Here is a 24,424-nt window from a genome sequence, read left to right as displayed (position 1 = left end):
AGTTCCTCCTCATGTTGAGGTGGAACCTCCTGGGCTGGAGTTTCTATCCATTGCCCCTTGGCCTATCCCAGGGTGCAACTGAGCAGAGCCTCTCCCCTCCCTCCTGACCCTCTTGACATTAACAAATGTTTATAAACAAGGATTAAATCCCCTCTCAGTCTTCTCTTCTCCAGACTACAAAGCGATCCCGCTCGGGCAGGGCAGCCTGCTGCAGTGCTCCTTCTCATCTTACCTCCAGCACCGGTCCAGCTCCGAGGATAATCTGCTCCACTCCGCTGGCAAAGCCTTTCTGGCTGAGGGCAGTGAGGTGGTGGATGAGGAAGTTGGTGCTCTGGGTCTTGCCCGAGCCGCTCTCGCCAGAGATGACGATGCACTGGTTCCTGCGGCGCTGCAGCATGGCGTGGTACGCCACATCCGCCACCGCGTAGATGTGTGGCTCCAGCTTGCCCAGCTGGTGGTTGTCGTACATCTTGACGTACTTGGGGTTGTAGATGGGCAGGAACTTGAAGGGGTTGACGACGATGAGGATGCTGCCCACGTAGGTGTAGATCTTCTCCTGCTTGAAGCGCTGGCGGAGGTTCTCCAGCAGCGTTTTCTCGTTGAGGTCGGGCAGGCCGCAGAGGTCGTCGTAGTCCCTGTGCGGAGGCTGGGGCAGGAGGCCTCGCTCCACCATGCGGCGCCGCTCCTCCGTCACGCGCAGCCAGGACTGCAGGCTGCCGTAGTGGATGGAGCCGTCCAGGTTCTTCTCGCGCAGCAGGAAGCGGTAATCCTCGCCGCTGCTGCGGTTCTCCAGGGCCAGGCGGGGCCACAGCATCATGCGCTGCACCGGGCAGTCCGAGGGGTTGAGGATCCATTCCTCCCCCCCGAACTCCTTCACCTCGGCCAGCACATAGCACTTGGTCTTGTCCAGCCGCAGCCTGTCGATGAGCGCTTCAATGACCTCGGCGGCCGTGGAGCTCTTGCGGGCGGTGACAGGGCAGTAGATGGTGCCCTCGGCGATGCTGCCGGGGTAGATGTGCAGCGTGAAGTCGCTGTCCTCCAAGCGTCGCCTGCCTCCCGCATCATTCACGCTCATATTGGAGCCCTTCCCAGCAGTGCCCGCGCTGCATAGGCAGGGCTGGCCCCCAGCCCCTCAGGTCATCATGCTGGCAGCGCTGCGGAAAGCACAACAAGCACAGGTCAGGGGTTGTACCTCGGGCAGGGGTCCTCCAGGCACCATTGGTGGGCACCGTGACTCACAGAAGGGCTGCCATGGGAAGGAACCGCGGAGATCTACCACAAGCCCCTGACACCACGGGCAGGGACACCTCTAAGCTAGACTTGGTTGCTCAAGGCCTCATCCAGACTGGCCTTGAGTGCCACCAGGGCAGCCACAACCAACCTGGGCAACCTGTCCCAGAGTCTCACCACCCTCACACTGAAGAACTACTTCCTCAGATCCAGGCTAAACCCACTCTCCCTCAGCTTCAAACCACTGCCCCCAAGGTGTGATGGCCATAGTGGGATTGCATTGCTGGTTGGGCTGGATGGTCTCAGAGGGCTTTGCCAGCCCAAACAACTCTGTGATTCTGTGATTCAATAAATCCTGTATCAGGCTGTCCTGCCCCACCGACCCCAACGCTTCCCTTACTCCTCAGCAGAGGCTTACTCTGCCTGAACTTGGTAGAACAACAAACATCTGGCTCTTCTGCATCCAAACAACTTGAATCCAGCAGAACTCTGAGCCAAGCATGAATCATAGCATGCATGAGGTTGGAAGGGACCTCAGACATCGTCTACTCCAACCGCCCCCACCATGGGCAGGGACACCTCTCAGCCCAAGGCCTCATCTAACCTGGCCTTCAACACCTCCAGGGAGGAGGCAGCCACAGCCTCCCTAGGCAACCCATTCCAGAGTCTCACCACCCGCAGACTGAAGAACTTCTTCCTCACATCCACTCTAAACCTACCCTCCCTCACCATCAAACCATTTCCCCCTTGATCTACTGCTGCAAACCCACAGAGGTACTAAAAGCCCTGGGAAGTGGGAACACAGACAGAGCCAAGTCTACCAGCAAACCACCCAACCACCAGAAGCTTCCACTACTAAGAAATGGAGGGAGGCCAGAAAGCAGAGAGGTGCTAATTGGAGCCTTATAAATCACAGGAGTTGCTTTTAATAACAGTATAGACGTGGCTGGGAGGGTTCTGGGAGGTCAAAGAAACCTTAATGAAGATAATTGCTTGTGGTCTCCCAACCAGCAATGCACTAGAGCCTGGCTCTGCTCAACATCAAACAGGCCTCCTTGTGCTGAGGAACATCTTCCTAAGATCCATTCTAATCCTCACCAGTGCCTAAGAGGGTGCTCACAGCCTGGATCTGGGCAATACAGTGGCAGGTGACATCAAAACACATGGCACGCACATCCTAATATTAAATGGAACACTGAGCTTCTCCTGCCTCACAGGAACAAGACCTCAAAACCATGACAGCTCCCTGATGGCATCCACAAGACACTCAAGGAGGGTTAGGTTGGAGACGAAGAGAAATTTCTTTGCTGCAAGAGCGGTCAGGGATTGGAAGTGCCAGGGAGGTGGTGGAGTCCCCATCCCTGGAGTTGTTCACAGAGTCTGTGGCCACGGCACTTGGGGACATGCTTTGATGGCCATGGTGGGGTTGGGTTGATGGTTGGACTGGGTGAGCTCAGAGGGCTTTTCCAACTCAAACAATTCTCTGATCAAAAACAGGAGGTCAAAAAGCATGGCAGGTTTAGAGAGCTCCTGAGCTTCAGATGTCAGGGTGTTCAGAGGAAGCATTTCCCCTGGTCTCACCTTGCCTTTGCACTCCTCCCCACCAAGGACTCACATCCAAGCCCTTCAGCCCACACGCAGCCACCCTCCTCTCCATCCAGGCAGGGCTGGGATCTGGAGAACCCTTTGGTTTCTTCCATCCCTTCTGGAGTGCTCCAACCCAGAGCATTATTTCAGGGTGCATTGTTTCTCTCTCCAGTATTTCATTCAGCAGATTAGCGCCAGCCACGCGCTCCTCCAGGCCAAGCCATTAATGTGTCACAGTGAAATATGCCTGGCAGGGCTCCGCGGCGCGCTGCTTGGGAGCAGCACATAGATTATCCACTGGGAAGGGCTCCAGCTGCTCTCTTATAGCTTCAGTCAAGGCACACAGATGCACCAGGGATGATGTCAGTCAAGTGCTGGCTTGGGCTTGCTTTGTCTGCCTCTAAGATTCCAACCTCAGCTTTTCTTCCAGAAGGGAGGGAAAAAATCCAAACCCAACCCACCCCCACCAAGCTTCAGCTGGGTAATTCCTCATGGAGATCCTTACCTCCAAGCTTAGGACAAGAGGGATTGCTGAACTTACTGGAGTTACCAGAGTGTATCAAAGGTTGCTGACTCACGAGAGCACTGCAAACAGCGCTTGCAGTTGGTTACCTTCCCTTCTAACTCCTCCCTCATGTCAAGTACCTAAAACACCCTGAAAGGAGCTTTGGAATGAAGTGGGGGTTGGTCTCTTTCCCCTAGTCAAGAGGAAATGGCCTGAAATTGTGCCGGGAGAGAGTTAGGTTGGAGAGGAGGAAAAACTTCTATGCTGCAAAAGTAGTGAGGGATTGGCAGAGGCTGCCCAGGGAGGTGGTGGAGTCCCATCCCTGGAGGTGTTCACAAAACATGTGGGCACGGCACTTGGGATCATGAGTTGGTGGCCATAGTGGGATTGCATTGCTGGTTGGGCTGGATGGTCTCAGAGGGCTTTGCCAGCCCAAACAACTCTGTGATTCTGTGATTCAATAAATCCTGTATCAGGCTGCCCTGCCCCACCGACCCCAACGCTTCCCTTACTCCTCAGCAGAGGCTTACTCTGCCTGAACTTGGTAGAACAACAAACATCTGGCTCTTCTGCATCCAAACAACTTGAATCCAGCAGAACTCTGAGCCAAGCATGAATCATAGCATGCATGAGGTTGGAAGGGACCTCAGACATCGTCTACTCCAACCGCCCCCACCATGGGCAGGGACACCTCTCAGCCCAAGGCCTCATCTAACCTGGCCTTCAACACCTCCAGGGAGGAGGCAGCCACAGCCTCCCTAGGCAACCCATTCCAGAGTCTCACCACCCGCAGACTGAAGAACTTCCTCACATCCACTCTAAACCTACCCTCCCTCACCATCAAACCATTTCCCCCTTGATCTACTGCTGCAAACCCACAGAGGTACTAAAAGCCCTGGGAAGTGGGAACACAGACAGAGCCAAGTCTACCAGCAAACCACCCAACCACCAGAAGCTTCCACTACTAAGAAATGGAGGGAGGCCAGAAAGCAGAGAGGTGCTAATTGGAGCCTTATAAATCACAGGAGTTGCTTTTAATAACAGTATAGACGTGGCTGGGAGGGTTCTGGGAGGTCAAAGAAACCTTAATGAAGATAATTGCTTGTGGTCTCCCAACCAGCAATGCACAAGAGCCTGGCTCTGCTCAACATCAAACAGGCCTCCTGCAGACAGGCAGGTCCCAAGTATTTGGGGGAAAATACTGCAATGAAAGACAGACAATTAGCTAATTAGCACATGTCCAGGGGAAAGCCTCTCCTGAGGACAACTGTTCAAGCAGGCTGCCCTAGAAGCTCTTCCATACCTTTGAAAATTAGCAATGTTCTTTTCATTTGGACACCAAAAATGAGCCAGGAACTGGAAAACAACAAAATGGAGGCAGACCTTGCAACCCGGGAAGACTCGCTCTGCACTCATTTAATTAAAGGCATTTTCATTAAGGCAAAGTGCAAGGACTTGCACGTAGGTCGGGGCATCCCTTGGTATCAATCCAGGCTGGGGGTGATGAGATTGAGAGCAGCTCTGCAGAGAAAGGCTTGGGAGTGCTGCAGGGTGAGATGCTGGACAGGAGCCAGCAATGGGCACTGGCAGCACAGAAGGCCAAGGGCAGCCTGGGCTGCATCCAAAGCAGTGTGGCCAGAGATGGAGAGAGAGGATCCTGCCCCTCTGCTCTGCTCTGCTCTGCTCTGCTCTGCTCTGCTCTGCTCTGCTCTGGGGAGACCTCACCTGCAGTCCTGGGTCCTGCTCTGGAGACCTCAACACAAGAGGGACATGGACCTGATGGAGAGGGCCCAGAAGAGGGTCATGAAAATGATCAGAGGACTGGAGCAGCTCTGCTACAATGAAAGGCTGAGGGAGCTGGGGGTGTTCAGCCTGGGGAAGAGAAGGCTCTGGGGAGGGGACCTTAGAGCAGCCTTCCAGTACCTGAAGGGGCTCCATGAAGGGCTGCAGAGGGACTGTTCCCAAAGGCCTGCAGGGACAGGCCCAGGGGCAATGGTTTGAAATGAGAGCAGAGCAGATTGAGATTGGATGTGAGGAACAAGTTCTGCATCAAGAGGCTGCTGGAACACTGCAGCAGGTTGCCAGGGAGGTGGTTGAGGCTCCAAGACTGGAGCTATTCAAGGTGAGGCTGGACAGGGCTCTGGGCAACCTGATCTAGTGGAGGATGTCCCTGCTGACTGCAGGGGCTGGGACTGGGTGAGCTTTGGAGGTCGCTTCCAACCCCAACACTCTATGATTCTGTGACATCACAGAGGGTTTCTTTCTGGGCTGGCTATCTGCAGCATGTTGTGTGCATGGTGATGTGGAGAGGTCCAGGGGGTGCTTAGGAGTGAATCACCAGCTGAAGCCACCACATGATCCCAAGGGAACATAAAGCAGCAGCTCAGTAGCCAAGCTGCAACAGAACACAGAACTGCTGGGCAGAATGAGGCCATTTGTGATTCTCTGATTTTGAGCTGCTCTGAGTTGACATTTCAGTGAGTGACTGGACAGCTAATCACTTCTGTGGGCTCATGGAAAAGCAAAGCTCCTGCCCCACTCAGCAGGGATGCCTGTCTCTAAGTGGTGATGTGGCTTTGCCACCAAGCCATCATTTAGCTGCTTCACTGTCCTCAAAAAAAGATGAGAGGGACATAAAGGGCCTGAAGAATGTCCAGAGAAGGGCAACAGAGCTGGGGAAGGGTCTGGAGAACAGGAACGGTGAGGTGCAGCTGAGGGAGCTAGGGGTGTTTGGTCTGGAGCAGACTGAGGGGAGGCCTCACAGCTCTCCACAGTGCTCTGAAAGAAGATGGAGCCAGGTGGGATGTGGTTTTTGCTCCCAGGTAAAAATCAAGAGGAAATGGTCTCAAGGGGAGGTTTAGTTTGAACAATAGGAACAACTTCTCCACTGAAAGAGTGGTTAAAGGCTGGAGCAGGCTGCCCGGGGCAGTGCTGGAGTCATCGCCCTGGAAGCCTTTGGCAAATGTGCAGAGGTGGTGCTGAGGGACATGGTTTAGTGGTGGCCTTGGCGGCGTTGGCTTAAGGGTTGGACTCCATGACCTCTGAGGTCTTTTCCAGCCTTAATGATCCAGTGACTCGCTTGTGTGCTGGCTTGGGCCAGGATCGAGGCAGCAGCAAGGGGATGCTGATCCCACGGGAGGCGAAAACCCAGACCTCAGAGGTCAGAAATCCTTGTAAACAACCATGAGCACTGCAGCCAAGATCTCAGGGCTAAGGGCTGGCTGGGAAGGGAAGGGCTGCTGACAGTTTAAGGTGATAGATTTTTCAGCCTTCTCTTTTCTTGACTCCTCTCCATTTCCTACATTTGAAGCTTCTTACTCAAACTGCCCCTGCAAGCTGCTGCTGCCCGGTTTGACTCTCTGACTTCCCCTGGCAATGTAAAAGCCACAATCTCCACACAGCCATGAGGGTACAGACTGTGTCCCCCTCTGTCACAAACCTGATTCCTTATTCCAAGGTGCTCAATCAGAGAGAGAGAAAAAAATCACACTGATACTATGAGGGTCACCCAGGCTTGGAGCACACAGCCCACTTGCAGAGTGCTTTCTTCTCGTGATATGTCACCTCCTACCCAGAATCATAGCTTCAGTTGGGTTGGGAAAGGTTTCCAAGCTCATCCAGCCCAGTCATCAAACCATGGTCCCATGGCCATGGTTTCTTGAACACCTCTAGGGACAGGGACTCCATCACCTCCCTGGGAGCCTGTTCCAACTCCTGACCACTTTTTCTGGTTGCTCTCTACAACTCCCTGAAAGGAAGCTGGATTGGAGGGAGGTAGGGGTTGGTCTCCTCTCCCTACTATCAGATGACATAGCAAGAGAAACTGGCCTGAAATTGTGCCAGGAGAAGGTTAGGTTGGAGAGAGGAAAAATGTCTTTGCTGCAAGAGTGGTCAGGGATAAAGAACAGGCTGCCCAGGGAGGTGGTGGAGTCCCCATCCCTGCAGGTGTTCAAAAAAGGCTTGGATGTGGCACTTGGAGCCATGGTTTAGTTGTCAGGAGGTGCTGGGTGATAGGTTGGACTTGATGAGCTCTGTGGTCTTTTCCAACCTTATTGATTCTATGATTCTATGCAATGTGTGGCCAGGGCACTTGGAGACATGGTTTGATGGCCACAGAACTGTCAGGGTTGGAAGGGAGCTCAAGGCTCAGCCAGCTCCAACCCCCTGCCATGGGCAGGGACACCTCACACCACAGCAGCTTGCTCACAGCCACCTCCAGCCTGGCTGCAAACACCTCCAGGCAGGAGGCTTCCACCACCTCCCTGGGCAACCTGTGCCAGGCTCTCACCACTCTCATGGGGAACAACTTCTTCCTAACATCCAATCTCAATCTACAACACCATGGTGGGGTTGGGTTGATGTTTGGACAGGATGATCTTGGAGGCCTTTTCCAGGTGAACAAGTCTACACTTCCCTTACCTGGGGATGCTCCAATTACCTTTGGGAACACACCCAGGCTGGAGCTGTTCAATCATTCCAAGCTGGAGCTGTTCAGCCATTCCATTCCTTGTTTTTCCTCTCAGAAAGATCAATCTCAGTATTTTCACTTCCAGGGACAGGGTGAGCAACACATGGCACCAACCCAACACAAACTGTCCACTGGAAGCAGCAGCACCCCTCATAAATAATCTGTGACAGCTAGAGCCTGCAAGCACTGGCAGAGATTGCCAAGAATTGGATGATTTGGTGAGGGGTGAAGAGAGATTAGTGTCAGCAGAGAGGCTGCTGAAGGGGCACTTCTGGAAGCAGAGTTCACTTGGTTTTATTCTGACATCCCAGAACCCCAACACAGCAAAACTTTCTGCCTCTTCTCAGTCCTCAGGAGATCCCAACAGGCTCAGCTGCTCAAAAGATCTTGGATTTCTCCAGCCAGAGGCAGCCTGCATGGAGCTGGAACTCCTGACAGGGACAGACTTCCCCAATCTGATAAAGAGTCAGCCAAAGCAAACAGCCCTCTCTGCACCAGGGCTCTGCACAGCTCTCTCCTGCAGCAGCAAGCTGCCTCCTGCAGCTGCCACCCAAATAATAACCCAGGGACACCAAAACCAATGCCAGGCTCACACAGCCATGATGGAACTGCCATGTCCTAGGCAGGCAGAAGAGCCCAGGTAGCTGTTCAGCATCCTGGTTATTATCAGAGAACTCCAGACTGGTTTGGGTTGGAAGGGACCTCCAGAGGTCATCCAGTCCAAACCCCCTGCAGTCAGCAGGGACATCTGAGAAGGCCATCACAGAGACGTGGTGGGATGACTCCCATGACTGGAGCACTGCAATTGATGGCTACAGGCTCTTCAGGAGAGACAGGCAGGGAAGAAGGGGTGGAGGGGTGGCCCTGTACATCAGGGAGGCACTAGATGCCATTGAGATGGAGATCAGGGACAATCAGGTTGAGTGCCTGTGGGTGAGAATTAGAGGGAAGGCCAACAAGGCTGACATCCTGGTTGGAGTCTGTTATAGACCACCCAACCAGGAGGAAGATGTTGATGAGGCATTCTATAGGCAGCTTAGGGCTGTCTCAGGATCACCTGACCTTGTTCTCATGGGCGACTTCAACCTGCCTGACATCTGCTGGGATCTCAGCACAGCAGAGAGGAGGCAGTCTAGGAGGTTCTTAGAATGCATGGAGGACAGCTTCTTATCCCAGGTGCTGCGTGAGCCTACCAGGGGCAAGGCTCTGCTTGACCTCCTCTTCACCAACAGGGAAGGGCTGGTGAGTGATGAGGTGGTCAGAGGGTGTTTAGGGGCCATGACCTCCTCTACACCAACAGGGAAGGGCTGGTGAGTGATGAGGTGGTCAGAGGGTGTTTAGGGGCCAGTGACCATGAGATAATTGAATTCTCAGTATTCGGTCAAGCTAAGAGGGGCAGCAAGAAGACCTCCACTCTAGACTGCCAGAGGGCAGACTTCAGGTGACTCAAGGAACTAACTCAGAAGGTTCCTTGGGAAACAGCCCTTAAAAACAAAGGGGTCCAGGAGAGCTGGGCCTACTTCAAGGAAGAACTCCTGAAGGCTCAGGGACAGGCTGTGCCAATGTGCCGGAAGATGAGCCGCCGGGGCAGACGGCCAGCCTGGATGGGCAATGAACTTCTAAAAGAACTAAGGGGAAAAAAGAGGATGTATCATCTTTGGAAGAAAGGGGAGGCAACCCATGGAATGTTTAAGGATGTTGCTAGGTCTTGTAGGAAGAAAATTAGGGAGGGAAAAGCACATTTGCAGCTTAGCCTGGCCTCTGCTGTGAAGGACAACAAAAAGTCCTTCTATAAATACATTAATAGCAAGAGGAAGGGCAAGGACAACCTCCACTCCTTGGTGGTCACGGAGGGGAAGGTTGTATCAAAGGATGAGGCAAAGGCAGAGGTACTTAACACCTTCTGTGCCTCAATTTTTACTAGCAGGACAGAATGTCTTCCAGACAGCTGGCCTGCAGAGCTGGCAGAAGGAGCCAGGGAGCTGCACAGTTTCCCTGTGTTCCAGGAGCAGGGAGTTGGAGCTCTCCTCAGCCGCTTGGATCCCCACAAGTCCATGGGACCAGATGGGATCCATCCTAGGGTGCTGAGAGAGCTGGCAGAGGAGCTGCCAAGCCACTCTCCATCATTTTTCAGCAGTCCTGGCTCACTGGAGAGGTCCCAGAGGACTGGAAGCTGCCAACGTGGTGCCCATCCACAAGCAGGGCCGGTTGGATGAGCCAGGGAATTCCAGGCCTGTCAGCCTGACCTCAGTGCCAGGCAAGATCATGGAACAGTCATCCTGAGTGCAATCACACAGCACTTACAGGATGGCCAAGGGATCAGGCCCAGCCAGCATGGAGTTAGGAGGGGCAGGTCCTGCCTGAGCAACCTGATCTCCTTCCATGCCCAGGAGACTGCCTGGTGGATGTGGGGCAGGCTGGGGATGTGGTCTGCCTGGACTTCAGCAAGGCCTTTGACACCATCCCCCACAGCAAACTGCTGGCCAAGCTGTCAGCCCCTGGCTGGGACAGCAGCTCTCTGAGCTGGGTTAGGAACTGGCTGGAGGCTGAGCCCAGAGAGTGGTGGTGAATGGTGCCACAGCCAGCTGGCAGCCAGGCACCAGTGGTGTGCCCCAGGGATCAGTGCTGGGCCCTGTGCTCTTTAACATCTTCATTGATGATCTGGAGGAGGGCATTGAGTCCATCAGCAGTAAATTTGCAGCTGACAGCATGCTGGGGGCAGGAGTTGATCTGCTGGAGGGCAGAGAGGCTCTGCAGAGGGACCTTGCCAGGCTGCACAGATGGGCAGAGGCCAAGGGCAGGAGATTGAACACATCCAAGTGCCAGGGGCTGCACATTGGCCACAGCAACCCCAGGCAGTGCTACAGGCTGGGGTCAGAGTGGCTGAGAGCAGCCAAGCAGATAGGGACCTGGGGGTGCTGGTTGATGGTAGGCTGAACATGAGCCTGCAGTGTGCCCAGGCAGCCAAGAGGGCCAATGGCATCCTGGCCTGCATCAGGAAGAGTGTGGCCAGCAGGAGCAGGGAGGTCATTGTGCCCCTGTACACTGCACTGCTTAGGCCACACCTTGAGTCCTGTGTCCAGTTCTGGGCTCCTCAGTTTAGGAAGGAGGTTGACTTGCTGGGAGGTGTCCAGAGAAGGGCAATGAAGTTGGTGAGGGGCTTGAAACACAGCCCTGTGAGGAGAGGCTGAGGGAGCTGGGGCTGCTTAGCCTGCAGAAGAGGAGGCTCAGGGGTGACCTTATTGCTGTCTACAACTACCTGAAGGGAGGTTGTAGACAGGCAGAGGTTGGTCTCTTCTCCCAGGCAGCCAGCACCAGAACAAGAGGACACAGTCTCAGGCTGTGCCAGGGGAGGTTTAGGCTGGAGGTTAGGAAGAAGTTCTACACAGAGAGAGTGATTGCCCATTGGAATGGGCTGCCTGGGGAGGCGGTGGAGTCACCAACCCTGGAGGTGTTCAGGAGGAGACTTGATGGGGTGCTTGGTGCCATGGGTTAGTTGTTTAGGTGGGTTGGATTGGTTGATGGGTTGGACACGATGATCTTGGAGGTCTCTTCCAACCTGGTTTATTCTAGGTATTCTAGAGCAGGTTTCTCCAGCAGGGACAGCTGCAGCTAGAGCAGGTTGATCAGACTCCCAGACAACCTGACTGGCAATGGTGCCAGGGGTGGGGCATCTGCCACCTCCCTGGGCAAGCTGGGCCAGGCTCTCCCCACCCTCAATGTCAAAGGTTTCACAGTTTGCACACAGTCACAGTTCCAATTTACTTCTTCCAAAGCTTTGGTGAGCTTGGATGGAGAAAAAACTGCCTATCAGAACTCCCAGAGTGCCCACAGAGAATGATGGAATGGTTGGAAGGGACCCTGGAGATCATTTACTCCAAGCCCCCTGCCGTAGGCAGGGACACCTCTCAACTAGACTTAGACATAAATCTCTGAGTAGATAAGTTTGGGCTGAAGCACTTAAGCAAGGCAGCAACAGAGTGAGACAACCTAAATGAGAACAGAAAATGACCACAAGAGCCAAGACACCTCTGCAGATGCTCAGCAGCAAGAGCATTTCCTGCTGGCCTGGGGTGATACAGAGCCAGTAAACAACTGAAAGGGAGGGTGGGGAGACTCAGGCACAGGTTGCCCAGGGAGATTGTGGATGCCCCTTGCCTGGAGATGTTTAAGGCCAGGCTGGATGAGGCTTGAACAACCTGGGCTGGTGGAAGGTGTCCCTGCCCATGGCAGGGAGTTGGAGCTGGATGATGTTAAAGATTCCTTCCAACCTAAGCCATTGTGTGAATCTATGAAACAACCTCTGCAGGCCCCTGTGACAGTGAGGGCAAGCAATGGCTGCAGCATCCCTGCTACACCTTTTGCTGCTCCAGTGGTTTCCTTCCTCTCTGGTGAACATTTTCCATTTGGCTGCAATTCCATACTCAAGAATTCTCCTCCCTTGAATCCCACAACTGCTGAGGCTGCAAGACACCTTGGAGGTCACCCAGCCCAGCTGCTCACCCAGAGCTCACAGTCCCACCACTGCTGCTGAGCCACTGCCACTGAACCACAGCCCTCAGCACCACATCCACACAGCTTTTAAATATCTCTAGGGATGGAGACTTCACCACCTCCCTGGGCAGCCTCTTCCAGGCCTTGACATCCCTTGCAGGGAAGAAATTGTTCCTGATGTCCAACATTGGCACAACTTGAGGCCAATTCCTCTTGTCCTCTCACTTGCTGCATGACAGAAGAGCCCAACCCCCACCTGGCTCCAGCCTCCTCTCAGGGAGCTGGAGAGAGCAATGAGGTCTGCCTCAGCCTCCTCTTCTCCACACCAAACACCCCCAGCTCCCTCAGCTGCTCCTCCCCAATCTTGTTCTCCAGACCCTTCCCCAGCTTCATTGCCCGGCTCCAGCCTCTCAGTGTCCTTCTGGGAGTGAGAAGCCCAATACTCAACCCAGCTCTCAAGATGTGGCCTCAGCAGTGCCCAGTACAGGGCACTATCCCTGCCCTGCTGCTGCTGCCCACACCACTGCTGATCCAGGCCAGGCTGCTGGTGGCCTTCTTGGCCACCTGCTGGCTCGTCTTCAGGCAGCCATCAATCAACAGCCCCAAGTACCTCTCCATCCACTCTGCTCCATGCCTGTAACCTTGCCTGGGATTGTGGTGGCCCAAGTGCAGCACTCAACACCTGACTGCACTGAATCTCATCCCATTGGCATCACCCTGCCCAGAACTCTCTGCAGAGTCTTCCTGCCCTCCTCACCTGCTCACTCTGCTTGGGGTCTCCAAACTTACTGAGGCTGCACTCAACCCCCTCACATCCATGGCGGAGTCCCCATCCCTGGAGGTGTTTAGGAAGAGCCTGGATGAGGCACTTGGTGCCGTGGTTGAGTTGATCAGATGGTGCTGGGTGATAGGTTGGACTGGATGATCTCAAAGGTCTTTTCCAACCTGGTTAATTCTATTCTATTCTGTTCAAACCATCTTGCTTGTAGCTCAGAGCAGATGAGGCTGAACCTACAACTCTGGTGGCCCTTCACTTCCTGCAAGACCAAATGATGTTGTACATAAACCTCCTCTGTGTCCACAGTCCAAGTTGGGTTCATTCATTGGGGTTTGGCTCCTACTGACAAGAGAGAATGAAAGGAGAAATGCACTTGGCCAGTGTCAACCATCATGACCTCTGGGGTGGGGGTAGGGGGAAGTACTTCTGCAGGAAGAAGTGAATCATAGAATCACAGAATCAATAAGGATGGAAAAGACCTCAGAGCTCATCAAGTCCAAGCTGTCACCCAACACCTCCTGACAACTCAACCATGGCTCCAAGTGCCACATCCAATCCCCTCTGCAACATCTCCAGGGATGGGGACTCCACCACCTCCCTGGGCAGCACAGCCCAAGGGCTAATTACTCTTTCTGGGAAGAACTTTCTCCTCCCCTCCAGCCTCAACCTCCCCTGGCACAGCTTGAGACTGTGTCCTCCTGTTCTGGTGCTGGTTGCCTCCCTGTCACACCTCCCCAGCCAGCCTTGCCTGCTCAGTCTCCAAGGAGGACTCCCAAAATATAAAAACTTTCGTACAACCCAGCATGGGGAAGTTGGAAGCACCTCTGGAGCTCACCCAGTCCAATGCCCTGCTAAAGCAGGGCACCCACAGCAGCCTGCCCAGGAGCACAGTGGCCAGGGGGGGTTGGAATCTCTCCACAGAAGGAGACTCCACAACCTCTCTGGGCAGCCTGCTCCAGGCCTCCAAGCACCCTCACAATAAAGAAGGTTCTCCTCATGCTGAGATGGAACCTGCTGGGTTCCAGTTTGTGTCTGTTGGCCTTGTTCTTTGCCCTGCCCCCTGGGCACCACTGACAAGACTCTGGCCCCAGCCTCTTACAGAGAGTGGGTAGATTGAGATTGGTTGTTACAAGTTGTTCCCCATGGGGGTGGTGAGAGCCTGGCCCAGGCTGCCCAGGGAGGTGGTGGAAGCCTCCTGCCTGGAGGTGTTTGCAGCCAGGCTGGAGGTGGCTGTGAGCAACCTGCTGTGGTGTGAGGTGTCCCTGCCCATGGCAGGGGGTTGGAGTTGGCTGAGCCTTGAGCTCCCTTCCAGCCCTGACAGTTCTGTGATTCTAACATCCTGTGACTGTGATTCTTGCCCCCCACCCTGTAGCTCTTGCTGAGCATTGCTCGGCTCCCCTCTGGGGCTGCTCTGCTCCAGGCTCTCAGCCTTTGCTCCTCCCAGAGATGCTCCAGGCCCCTCAGCAGCTTTTTCCTCTGGAGGTCCTTTCTTCTCTTCAGAGCTGCTCCCTGTTTGCCATCCTTTCATCTGACATTTCTTGCTCTTTAAGAAGCCCAGCAAGTGACAACCCCTTCAAGAGGCTGCAATAACCTCATGTCTTGAGGGTTTGCTATTCCCCTGCAGTCTGACAACCACTGAATGGTTCTCAATGGAAGGTGGATGAGAAATCTTCTCATTCATCACACTCTTGCTGATGCAGCCCCTGTGGACGTCTGTCAGCCTTCTCCCAGAGCTTTCAGCTGAGACAAGATGAAAATGGAAACAAAAGGAACTCCAATAAAATAAACTCCAAATCACTCCCTGATGCTCTTTGCCAAAGGTTCTGATGACCAAGGCACTGAAGCAGGATGTGAAGAACACCACCATCACTTACTCCTTCCTGTAAGGTCAAAGCATCTTCTGTGCAGGGAATGAATCAGCATCCAAGGAATGACTCAGGGCTGTCCACTGCACAGAGCTGCTGCCTGTGGGATTCTGCCTTCCCACCTGGAGATGCCACCACGGGCATGGGTGAGGGGAGGGAAAAAAAAGGACAGACCAAAAAAGGGCCTCCAGGAAGGCTTGGTGAGGTCTTCTGATTGAGGCAACTCATGGCAGAAGTGATTTCCACTCCCCCCTCTGCTGCAGACATAAAAAGTGGTGGAAACAAAAACCTGGACTGCTCCTCTTGGAGCTTCTGATCATAGTCACTGCCTCTGGATGTCTGCAAGTGCTCTCCCCTCCCAAGGTGTGCACTCCAAGAGCAGCAGTGCTGTGCAAGGGTCAGAAGTTAATTCTCTCTCTGTCCTGGTGCTTTACAGGTGATAAAGTTGCATTGAAGGGCAACCAAGCTGGAGAAGGGTCTGGAGAACAGGGCTGGGAAGGAGCAGCTGAGGGAACTGGGGGTGTTCAGTGTGGAGAAGAAGAGCCTGAGGGGAGACCTCCTTGCTCTCTACAGCTCCCTGAGAGGAGGCTGCAGTGAGCTGGGGGTTGGGCTCTGCTCCCTATCTCAGGTGACAGGAGGAGAGGAAATGGCCTGGAATTGTGCCATGGGAGGGCTAGGATGGAGAGAAGGAAAAATTTCTTTGCTGCAGGAGTGGTCAGGGATTGGAAGAAGCTGCCCAGGGAGGTGGTGGAGTCCCCATCCCTGGAGGTGTTCAGGAAATGTGTGGCCATGGCACTTGGGGAGATGGTGTTAAGTGTTGAGGAGTGGTGATGGAGCTGCTGCCATGTCTGAAGGTAAGGAGAGGCAGCCAAGGATGGACAAAGGCTGAGAGAGTTGGGGTTGTTGAGCATGGAGAAGAGAAGGCTCTGGGGAGACCTTCTGGTGGCCTCTCAGTACTTCAAGGGGCCAAGTTGCTCAGGGAGGCTGGGGATGTCCCCTCCCTGCAGGTGTGTGGCTATGGCCCTTAGAGCCATGGTTTGGTGGCCACAGTGGGGTTGGGTTGCTGGTTAGACTGGATGAGTCTGTTCCAGCCCAAAGAGTTCTATGGTTCATCAGCATCCTTTATACATCTGCAGCCTTCCAAGGTCCCACAAGAGCTTTTCCATGTCCCTTCATACACTGAAGTTGCAAAGACCTTCATTGCTTTGGGAATGGCTTAGGACAATGTACTGCAAAAGTTAAGATTAAAACAACCCTCAGCTGTGCTTCCTTCTCCTGGAGAGGCCACTGAGTGATTCCTTCTCCTGCAGAGGCCACTGAGTGATTCCTTCTCCTGCAGAGGCCACTGAGTGCTTCCTTCTCCTGGAGAGGCCACTGAGTGATTCCTTCTCCTGCAGAGGCCACTGAGTGCTTCCTTCTCCTGCAGAGGCCACTGAGTGATTCCTTCTCCTGGAGAGGCCACTGAGTGATTCCTTCTCCTGCAGAGGCCACAGTGGCATTGGGTGGACGGTTGGACTGGATGACCTTAGAGGACTTTTCCAACCCAAACCATTCTAAGTTTCTAAGAAATCACTTTGGACTAAGTCAGAATGCAGGAAATGCATCCTAGCCTTCAGAAGAAGAGGCTGAGGGGAGACCTCACCACCCTCTACAATTGCCCCAGAGGAGGCTGGAGCCAGGTGGGAGTTGGTCTCTTCTCACATGCAACAAGTGACAGGACGAGAGGAAACAGGAGGAAGAAATTCTTCCCCATGAGGGTGGGGAGGCACTGGAACAGGTTGTCCAGGAAATCTGTGGAGGCTCCAAGCCTGCAAGTGTTCCAGGCCAGGCTGGATGAGGCCTTGAGCAACCTGGGCTGGTGGAAGATGTCCCTGCCCATGGGTTGGAACTGGATGATCTTGAAGGTCCCTTCCAACCCAACCAATTCTATGATTCTGGCCAGTAACTGATAGCAAGAAAGAGGATGACTTCCAAGCCCTCTCACAGCAAACCTCTTGGCAAACTATCCTGCACAAACAAAATTCTCCTGTGTTCCCACCAGGATTTTATTCCATTCCCCCCCAAATTCTCAGCTGCCTGCTGCTGGTGCCCACTTAACACAAAACTCTGAGCCCCCTCTTCTGCCCCAGAGCTGTTTCCAGCTGTCCTGCTGATGGGATAGCCATTCCCCAAGGTCAAAACAAGCAAACTCTGGCTGCTCAGGAACCAAAAACCATCTTGTGGCATTTTTAGGTAAAGCCTTCTCATAACCCAGAGTTTAGAGAGTCAATTCTCCAGCTCCTCTGCTCTGCCCTGCACTCTCCAAGCGATCCAGCACTCAGCTTCTCAGGGATCTTGACCAGCAACAGTCACCTTTGGAGGTCCACACTCTTCCAGCACCACGTGCACCTACCCCTGAAACTGCCAGCTGAGCTCCAGCTCTGATTTCCCATCACAAATGTCCAAGGCTTCCACACAAGCCCATCTTTGCTCTTTGCAAACCCTCCTTTAAACCCAGGTGACCCTCAGCTAACTGCACAAAGCGTGCGAGCTCCATCCCTCCGCTCAGCCACTTCTGCCTGCACCTCCTTCCCCTTTTCCAGCTGCAGATGACATCATTTCCCCACAGAGAAACATCTTTGCTTCAAGAAATGAAAGTCAGCCCTCAGCAGCAACAACTGCAGCCTCATCAGGGTGAAAAGGAGCTGCTCAGCACTAGATTCAAGTTCATGTTCAGAGATGATGGCACATCAGCCATCTCCAAGTCCAGCACCCAGAAGAGCCTGGAGCATCTCTACTGGCCCCTGAAAGGAGGTGGGGGTTGGGCTCTTCTCCATTGTCTCAGGTGATAGAATGAGAGGAAATGGCCTGAAACTGTGCCAGGGGAGGGTTAGGTTAGAGAAGAGGAAAAATTTCTTTGCTGCTAGAGTGGTCAGGGATTGGGATGTGCTGCCCAGGGAGGTGGTGGAGTCCCCAGCCCTGCAGGTGTTCCAGAAATGACACCTGGGGACATGGCTTAATTGTCATAGTGGTGTTAGGTTGAAGGTTGGACTCACTGATCTTAGAGGTCTGTTCCAACCATAGGTGATTCACCTATAAACATGAGGAGCTGCATCTGTGCAGCCAGACCACCCAGGGCTACTTCTACTCCTTTCACCTGAGCACTCCATAATGTTACCAAATGAGGGCTCCTTTTCCATGCAGAACCATGCCAAAGCTGGCACTGCTGACCTCAAGGTGTCCTCCTGCTCCCTGGGCTCCCCAGGTTCTGGATACCTGATCCTGTCAGCCACAGACTGCAAGCTGATGCAGAGACGGTGGCAACCAATCCATCCCTCTGCACAGCCTGGCAGCTCCAAAGGAAGGATCTTAAAGCACTGGGGATGTGTCATCAGAGGGGAAACAGCAGCAGAATCATGGAATGATTTATGTTGGAAAGGACACTGAAAGGCCATCGAGTCCAACTGCAGCCAGCAGGGACAGCTGCAGCTACAGCAGGTTGCTCAGAGCCCCAAACAACCTGACCTGCAATGGTGCCAGGGATGGGGCAGCTCCCAGCTCTCTGGGCAGCCTGGGACAGGCTCTCACCACCCTCAGGGGCAAACATTTCTTCCTTCTCTCCAGTCTGAGTCTCCCTCTTGCAGTTCAAACCATCCCCCCTTGTCCTGTCACAGCAGGCCCTGCTCAAAGTCTGTCCCCAGCTCTCTGATCCCCCTTGAAGCACTCAAAGACCACCAGAAGGTCTCCCTGGAGCCTTCTCCTCTCCAGGCTGAACCACCCCAACTCTCCCAAGCCTGGCCTCACAGCAGAGGGCTTCCAGCACTGCTGTGGCCTCCTCTGGCCCTGCTCCACCAGGTCCCTGTCTGTGCTGAGGGCTCCAGAGCTGAGGAAAGCACAACAGAGGGGCAGAATCCCCTCCCTCCACTCAGTATTAATTCTGTGCTCCACATCTCCTGAGCTACCTTACAAAAAAAGAAAGAGAAACAAACAAAACACAACCACCCCAAACAAACCAGATACTGCCCAGGATGGATCATGTTTGAAACAGCACTTCCAGCAACTCTTTTGTGTGCAGGGTGAAGGGAAAAAGAAGGGGGAGGAAAAAAGAAGAAAGGGGAGGGAAAAGAAGAAAAGGGGGAGGAAAAAGGAAAAAAAGGGAAGGAAAAGAAGGAAGGGTCAGGAAAAGAAGTCATCTTTTTGCTCTCCAAGGGCCATGTTTATAGAACCATTCACCCCACATATTAGGACAATTTCCAAGCAAAGGCACAAGGAGGATGCTGCAGTGAAACTCAGCACAAACCAAGCTCCCCAGTCTCCAAGTGCAACTGTCAGCTAAGTGCCAGAACACAAGAAGAGCTGGAGAGCAGGAGTGCTCTGAATGCATCAGGACATGCCAGCAAACCCAAAGCTCTTCTTACACCGCAAGAAACACTAAAACAACTCCACCCCTGAAACAGAGATGAAAGCAGCACTAAACCCAGCCCTTGTCAGCTACCTAAACAGACAGGACTGGAGCTTGTGCAAACATCCATCCCAAAGAGAGAAGCAGAACTGAAAGAGGGGCAGCTCTCCAGATCTTTAATAATGGATGGCAGCAAAGCATTGCCAGGCTGCAATCTCACTAATTAATCCTGAGCATCTCAAAGCAAAGGGAGAGCCTTGTCTGAAGAAAAGGCCTTGGGGGTGCTGCGGGGAGGAGAAGCTCAACAGGAGCCAGCAGGGAGCACTTGCAGCCCAGAGAGCCAAGCAGAGCCTGGGCTGCAGCAGGAGAAGTGTGGCCAGCAGGGCAGGGAGGGGATTCTGCCCCTCTGCTCCACTCTGCTGAGACCACAGCTGCAGCTCTGGGGCCAGTTCTGGAGCCTCTGTGCCAGGAAGGATCTGGAGGTGCTGGAAGGTGTCCAGAGCAGGGCCAGGAGGAGGAGCAGAGGGCTGGAGCTGCTCTCCTGTGAGGACAGACTGAGGGAGCTGGGGCTGTGCAGGCTGGAGAGGAGAAGGCTCTGAGGAGACCTAATTGTGGCCTTCCAGGATCTGAAAGGGGGCTACAGGAAAGCTGGGGAGGGACTTTTGAGGGTGTCAGGGAGGGACAGGAGTGGGGGGATGGAGCAAAACTAAAAGTGGGGAGATTGAGATTGGATGTTAGGAAGAAGTTGTTCCCCAGGAGGGTGGTGAGAGCCTGGCACAGGCTGCCCAGGGAGGTGGTGGAAGCCTCCTGCCTGGAGGTGTTTGCAGCCAGGCTGGAGGTGGCTGTGAGCAGCCTGCTGTAGTGTGAGGTGTCCCAGGGGGCTGGAGCTGGCTGAGCCTTGAGGTCCCTTCCAAACCCTAACAATTCTATGAAACCCCACCAGCTTTGTATGAGAGGATGGAGCAAACCCTCAGCCAGTTTGCTGATGGTACCCAACTGGGAGGAGTGGCTGCCACCCCCTCAGGCTGTGCTGCCAGCCAGTGAGACCTGGGCAGGCTGCAGAGCTGGGCAGAGGAACCTCATGAAGCTAAACAAGGGCCCTTGTGTAGGGTCCTGCACCTGAGGAGGAACAACCCCCTGCACCAGGCCAGGTGAGGGGGGACCTGCTGGGAAGCAGCACTGTGGAGAAGGAGCTGGGAGTGCTGGTGGACAGCAGCTGTACTGGGGTTGCAGCAGCAAAGTATTAAACACTTCAGAGGGAATTCCCCAGCTGAAGTCAAATCATGAGGGGCAGAGAAGCTCTTTTAAGCCAGGGCTGCAGGGCTGCTGCTTTGACACCTGGCACTGAGGTGAGAGCCTCTGCCCTCAGTGCAGCCAGCAGATAAGTGCACTTAGCCTGACACAGGCTGCCAAGTGCAGCAAAGACAAAACTCTCTTCTACCTCCTAGCTTCATCTTCCTTGCAACTGGCGATGAATCTAAAGCCTCCCTCAGGATGTCTTGAACACTTCCAAGGGGATTCTTCAAGGACTGAGATCTGAGCTGCAGCTGCAGGGTGACTCCCAGAGAAGGCATCAGGCCCTCTCATCTTTTCCTTTCCACCACATGCCCACCTCTCTCTCTCAGTTGCTCTTTCCCATGTTCAAGGGGAAGCAGAGATCACAGAATGGTGTAGACTGGAAGGGACCTCAGAGATCATCTACTCCAACCCCCCCTGACATGGGCAGGACACCTCTCAACTAGACTTGGCTGCTCAAGGTCCCATCCAGCCTGGCCTGGAACACCTCCAAGGAGGAGGCAGCCACAACCTGTTCCAGAGTCTCACCATGGTGCCTTATACTGAAGAACTTCTTCCCCAGCTCCAGTCCGACCCTGCTCTCCCTCAGCTTCAAACCATTCCCCCTTGGCCTGGCTCCAGACCCCCTCAGGAGCAGTCTCTCTGCAGCCTTCCTGTAGGCTCCCTTCAGGTACTAGAAGGCAGCTCTAAGGTCCCCCCAGAGCCTTCTCTTCTCCAGGCTGAAGCCCCCCAGCTCCCTCAGCCTGTCCTCACAGCAGAGCTGCTCCAGCCCTTGGACCACCCTTGTGGCCTCCTCTGGCCTCACTCCAAGAGCAGACCTCCCCAGGCTCACACCCTGAAGAGGGCAGCGAGCTGCTAAAGCTCAGCAGCAGGCTGGCAGACCCCTGGAAGGAGTCAGGTCACAGTGAAGGTCAGCCTAGTGTTATCTGGAGGAACTGAAATGCAATGCTGAGCACAGGCCAGCAGCTCAGATGACACAGCTGGCTCCTTTCTGCCTTGCATAGCCAGGAAGGACAGCTGAGATGGGGAATCCAGGCAGTCCACAACACCCAGGTCTGAATGGCTTCCCACAAGCCCATCACCACCTAGGGAACACAGGGCTGTGTCTGTGCTGCTAGCACCTGAGCACAGTTCAACACTGGGCAGAACAGAAAGCACAGCTGGCACTTCAAAACAGGATGCAAGAACACAAACTTCTTCCTGAAGTCACCAGATGGAAGATCTCAATCCTCTTCCTAGGGTCATAGAATGGGTTGGGTTGGAAGGGACCTCAAAGATCATCTACTCCAACCCCCTGCCATGGGCAGGGACACCTCTCACCAGCCTATGTTGCTCAAGGCCTCATCCAAGCTGCCCTTAAACACCTCCAGGGAACGGGCATCCACAACCAACCTGGGCACCCTGTGCCAGTGTCTCTCACCCTCATTCTGAAGAATTTCTTCCCCATCTCCAGTCTCAGTCTCCCCTCTTCCAGCTCAGAGCCATTTTCCCACATCCTGTCATTCCCAGCTCTTGTCAGTCCTTCCCCAGCTCTCCTGGAGCCCCTTCAGGTACTGGAAGGCTGCTCTGAGGTCTGCCTGGAGCCTTCTCTTCTCCAGGCTGCACAGCCCCAGCTCTCCCAGCCTGGCCCCACAGGGGAGGTTCTGCAGCCTCTGATCATCTCTGTGGCTACCACTGGGCCTGCTGCAACAATTTGAAGTCCTTCTTGTGCTGAGGGCAGCAGAATTGGAGTGGGTCAGACCAAGATAACCTTTGAGGATCCCTTCCAACCCAAAGCAATCTGTGAACTGGAAGCAGTACTCAAATGTGTCCAGGAAAGGGCAACAAAGCTGGGGAGGGGTCTGGAGCACAGCCCTGGGAGGAGAGGCTGAGGGAGCTGGGGTTGCTTAGCCTGCAGAAGAGGAGGCTCAGGGGAGACTTTCTCGCTGTCTACAACTCCCTGAAGGGAGGTTATAGCCAGCTGGGGGTTGGGTTCTTCTCCCAGGCAATCAGCACCAGAACAAGAGGACACAGTCTCAAGCTGTGCCAGGGGAGGTTCAGGCTGGGTGTGAGGAAGAAATTCTTTCCGAGGGAGAGATTGGCCCTTGGGATGTGCTGCCCAGGGAAGTGGTGGAGTAAACACTGGAGGTGTTTAAGAGGAGACTGGATGAGGCACTTGGTGCCATGGTTGAGTTGATCAGATGGTGTTGGGTAACAGGCTGGACTGAATGATCTTGAAGGTCTTTTCCAACCTGGTGAATTCTGTTAATTCTGTTACCCCAGGTGGGGTCCCACCCGAGCAGAGCAGAGGGGGCAGAATCACCTCTCTCATCCTGGCTGCTCACCAGACCCCAGTGCAAAAGCACATCCCAAGGTCCTCCCTGAAAGAGTTCAACCCTTCACTTCTCCCAGCTTATTTCTTTATTTTTTCAGTCCCATTCAGCAACATCTCAAACACTTCACTGAAATATTTCCACCCTTCTGCCTGCATCTCTTGGCTGCATGGGCTTTTTCTGACACTCCAAGGGATCTCCTTCCAAGCACTCCCCCACCCAAGGAAAACAGGACTGTGCACAACCACCCCTCTGTTTCCCAGGGAGGTGGGGAGGGACAGCAAACCATTTGAGCTGAACGCTTGGAGATTAGCACCAATCACTGAGCTGGCACAAAGCCAGCACCGCTCTCCCCAGCAGAAAAAGAAAGAGGCTGGGGGAAATCCAATCATGAGCCCTTAAAAAGGCCAAGCCCACCAAATGAGCTCAATTCTCTCACTGGAGGCAAAGCAAGGTCATGGTAGAAGAGGGAAGAAGGGGGAGATGAAGAGGAGAACCGCCAACCAACCCCCCAACCCCTCACAACATTTCAGCTCTTGGTTCAGGCAGTTCTTTCTGCAGCCCATTTCACCAGCAGGATTAGAAATGTCAGGAGCTGCCTGGCAGCTGCCCAGGGCTATAGCACAGGAGCAGCCATCCTGTGTCAGCCTGCAGCAGCCAGGGCTCCATTCTGGAGCAGATGCTGCCTCTCAGCTCTCATCAGGCACAGGGAGACACAGCCCTGTCCAATGCACTCAGAGCTCCAGAGCTGAGCTGCCAGCACGAGAGCAGGCAGGAGGATCAGACAAGGATAGGACTGGATGGATGGAATGGGCTGCCCAGAGAGGTGGTGGAGTCCCCATGCCTGGAGGTGTTCAAGAGGGGATTGGATGTGGCCCTTGGAGCCATGGTTTAGTTGTCAGGGGGTGTTAGGTATTAGGTAATAGGCTGGACTTGATGATCTCTGCAGTCTTTTGCAACCTTATTGATTCTACGGTTCTCTGAAAAGGCCTTTCAGATCACCCAGGCCAGGTGGAGGTGGGGGTGCTGTCACTGCTGCAAAACTCAAGCCAAGGAAGGATCAACAATGTCCTAACAAGGGAATGAGGAGAAACACTGACCCTGCAGAGGACTTGAGGGCTCTGCCACTCTGCTCACACCCCCTTGCAGTGCTGGGGCAGCTCTGGAGCCCTCAGCACAGACAGGGACCTGGTGGAGCAGGGCCAGAGGAGGCCACAGCAGTGCTGGCAGGGCTGGAAGCCCTCTGCTGGGAGACCAGGCTGAGAGTGTGGGGGGTTCAGCCTGGAGAAGAGAAGGCTCCAGGGAGACCTTCTGGTGGTCTTTGAGTGCTTCAAGAGGGATCAGAGAGCTGGGGACAGGCTCTGAGCAGGGCCTGCTGTGACAGGACAAGGGGGGATGGTTTGAAATGCAAGAGGGAGACTCAGACTGAAGATGAGGAAAAAATTGTGCTGAGGGTGGTGAGAGCCTGGCCCAGGCTGCCCAGAGAGCTGGGAGCTGCCTCATCCCCG

General features: G+C 54.2%; 1 protein-coding gene across 1 annotated transcript in view; it reads right to left on the bottom strand.

The window, feature by feature from the left end:
- MYO9A (myosin IXA) overlaps positions 1 to 24,424 on the bottom strand; it is a 259,426-nt gene that overhangs the window by 202,495 nt on the left and 32,507 nt on the right. The window contains 1 exon segment of the mRNA XM_068144334.1: positions 233 to 1,154. Within this exon segment, the coding sequence (XP_068000435.1) occupies positions 233 to 1,075 (843 nt within the window). The 5' untranslated portion in view covers positions 1,076 to 1,154.

This window comes from Melanerpes formicivorus, unplaced genomic scaffold (genome assembly GCF_026170545.1).
Source record: "Melanerpes formicivorus ecotype bairdi unplaced genomic scaffold, bMelFor1.0.p_v2 SCAF_10, whole genome shotgun sequence".
Classification (NCBI taxonomy): domain Eukaryota; kingdom Metazoa; phylum Chordata; class Aves; order Piciformes; family Picidae; genus Melanerpes; species Melanerpes formicivorus.
The sequence above is the reverse complement of the archived record's forward strand: the minus strand, read 5'-3'. Positions and strand labels throughout refer to the sequence as shown.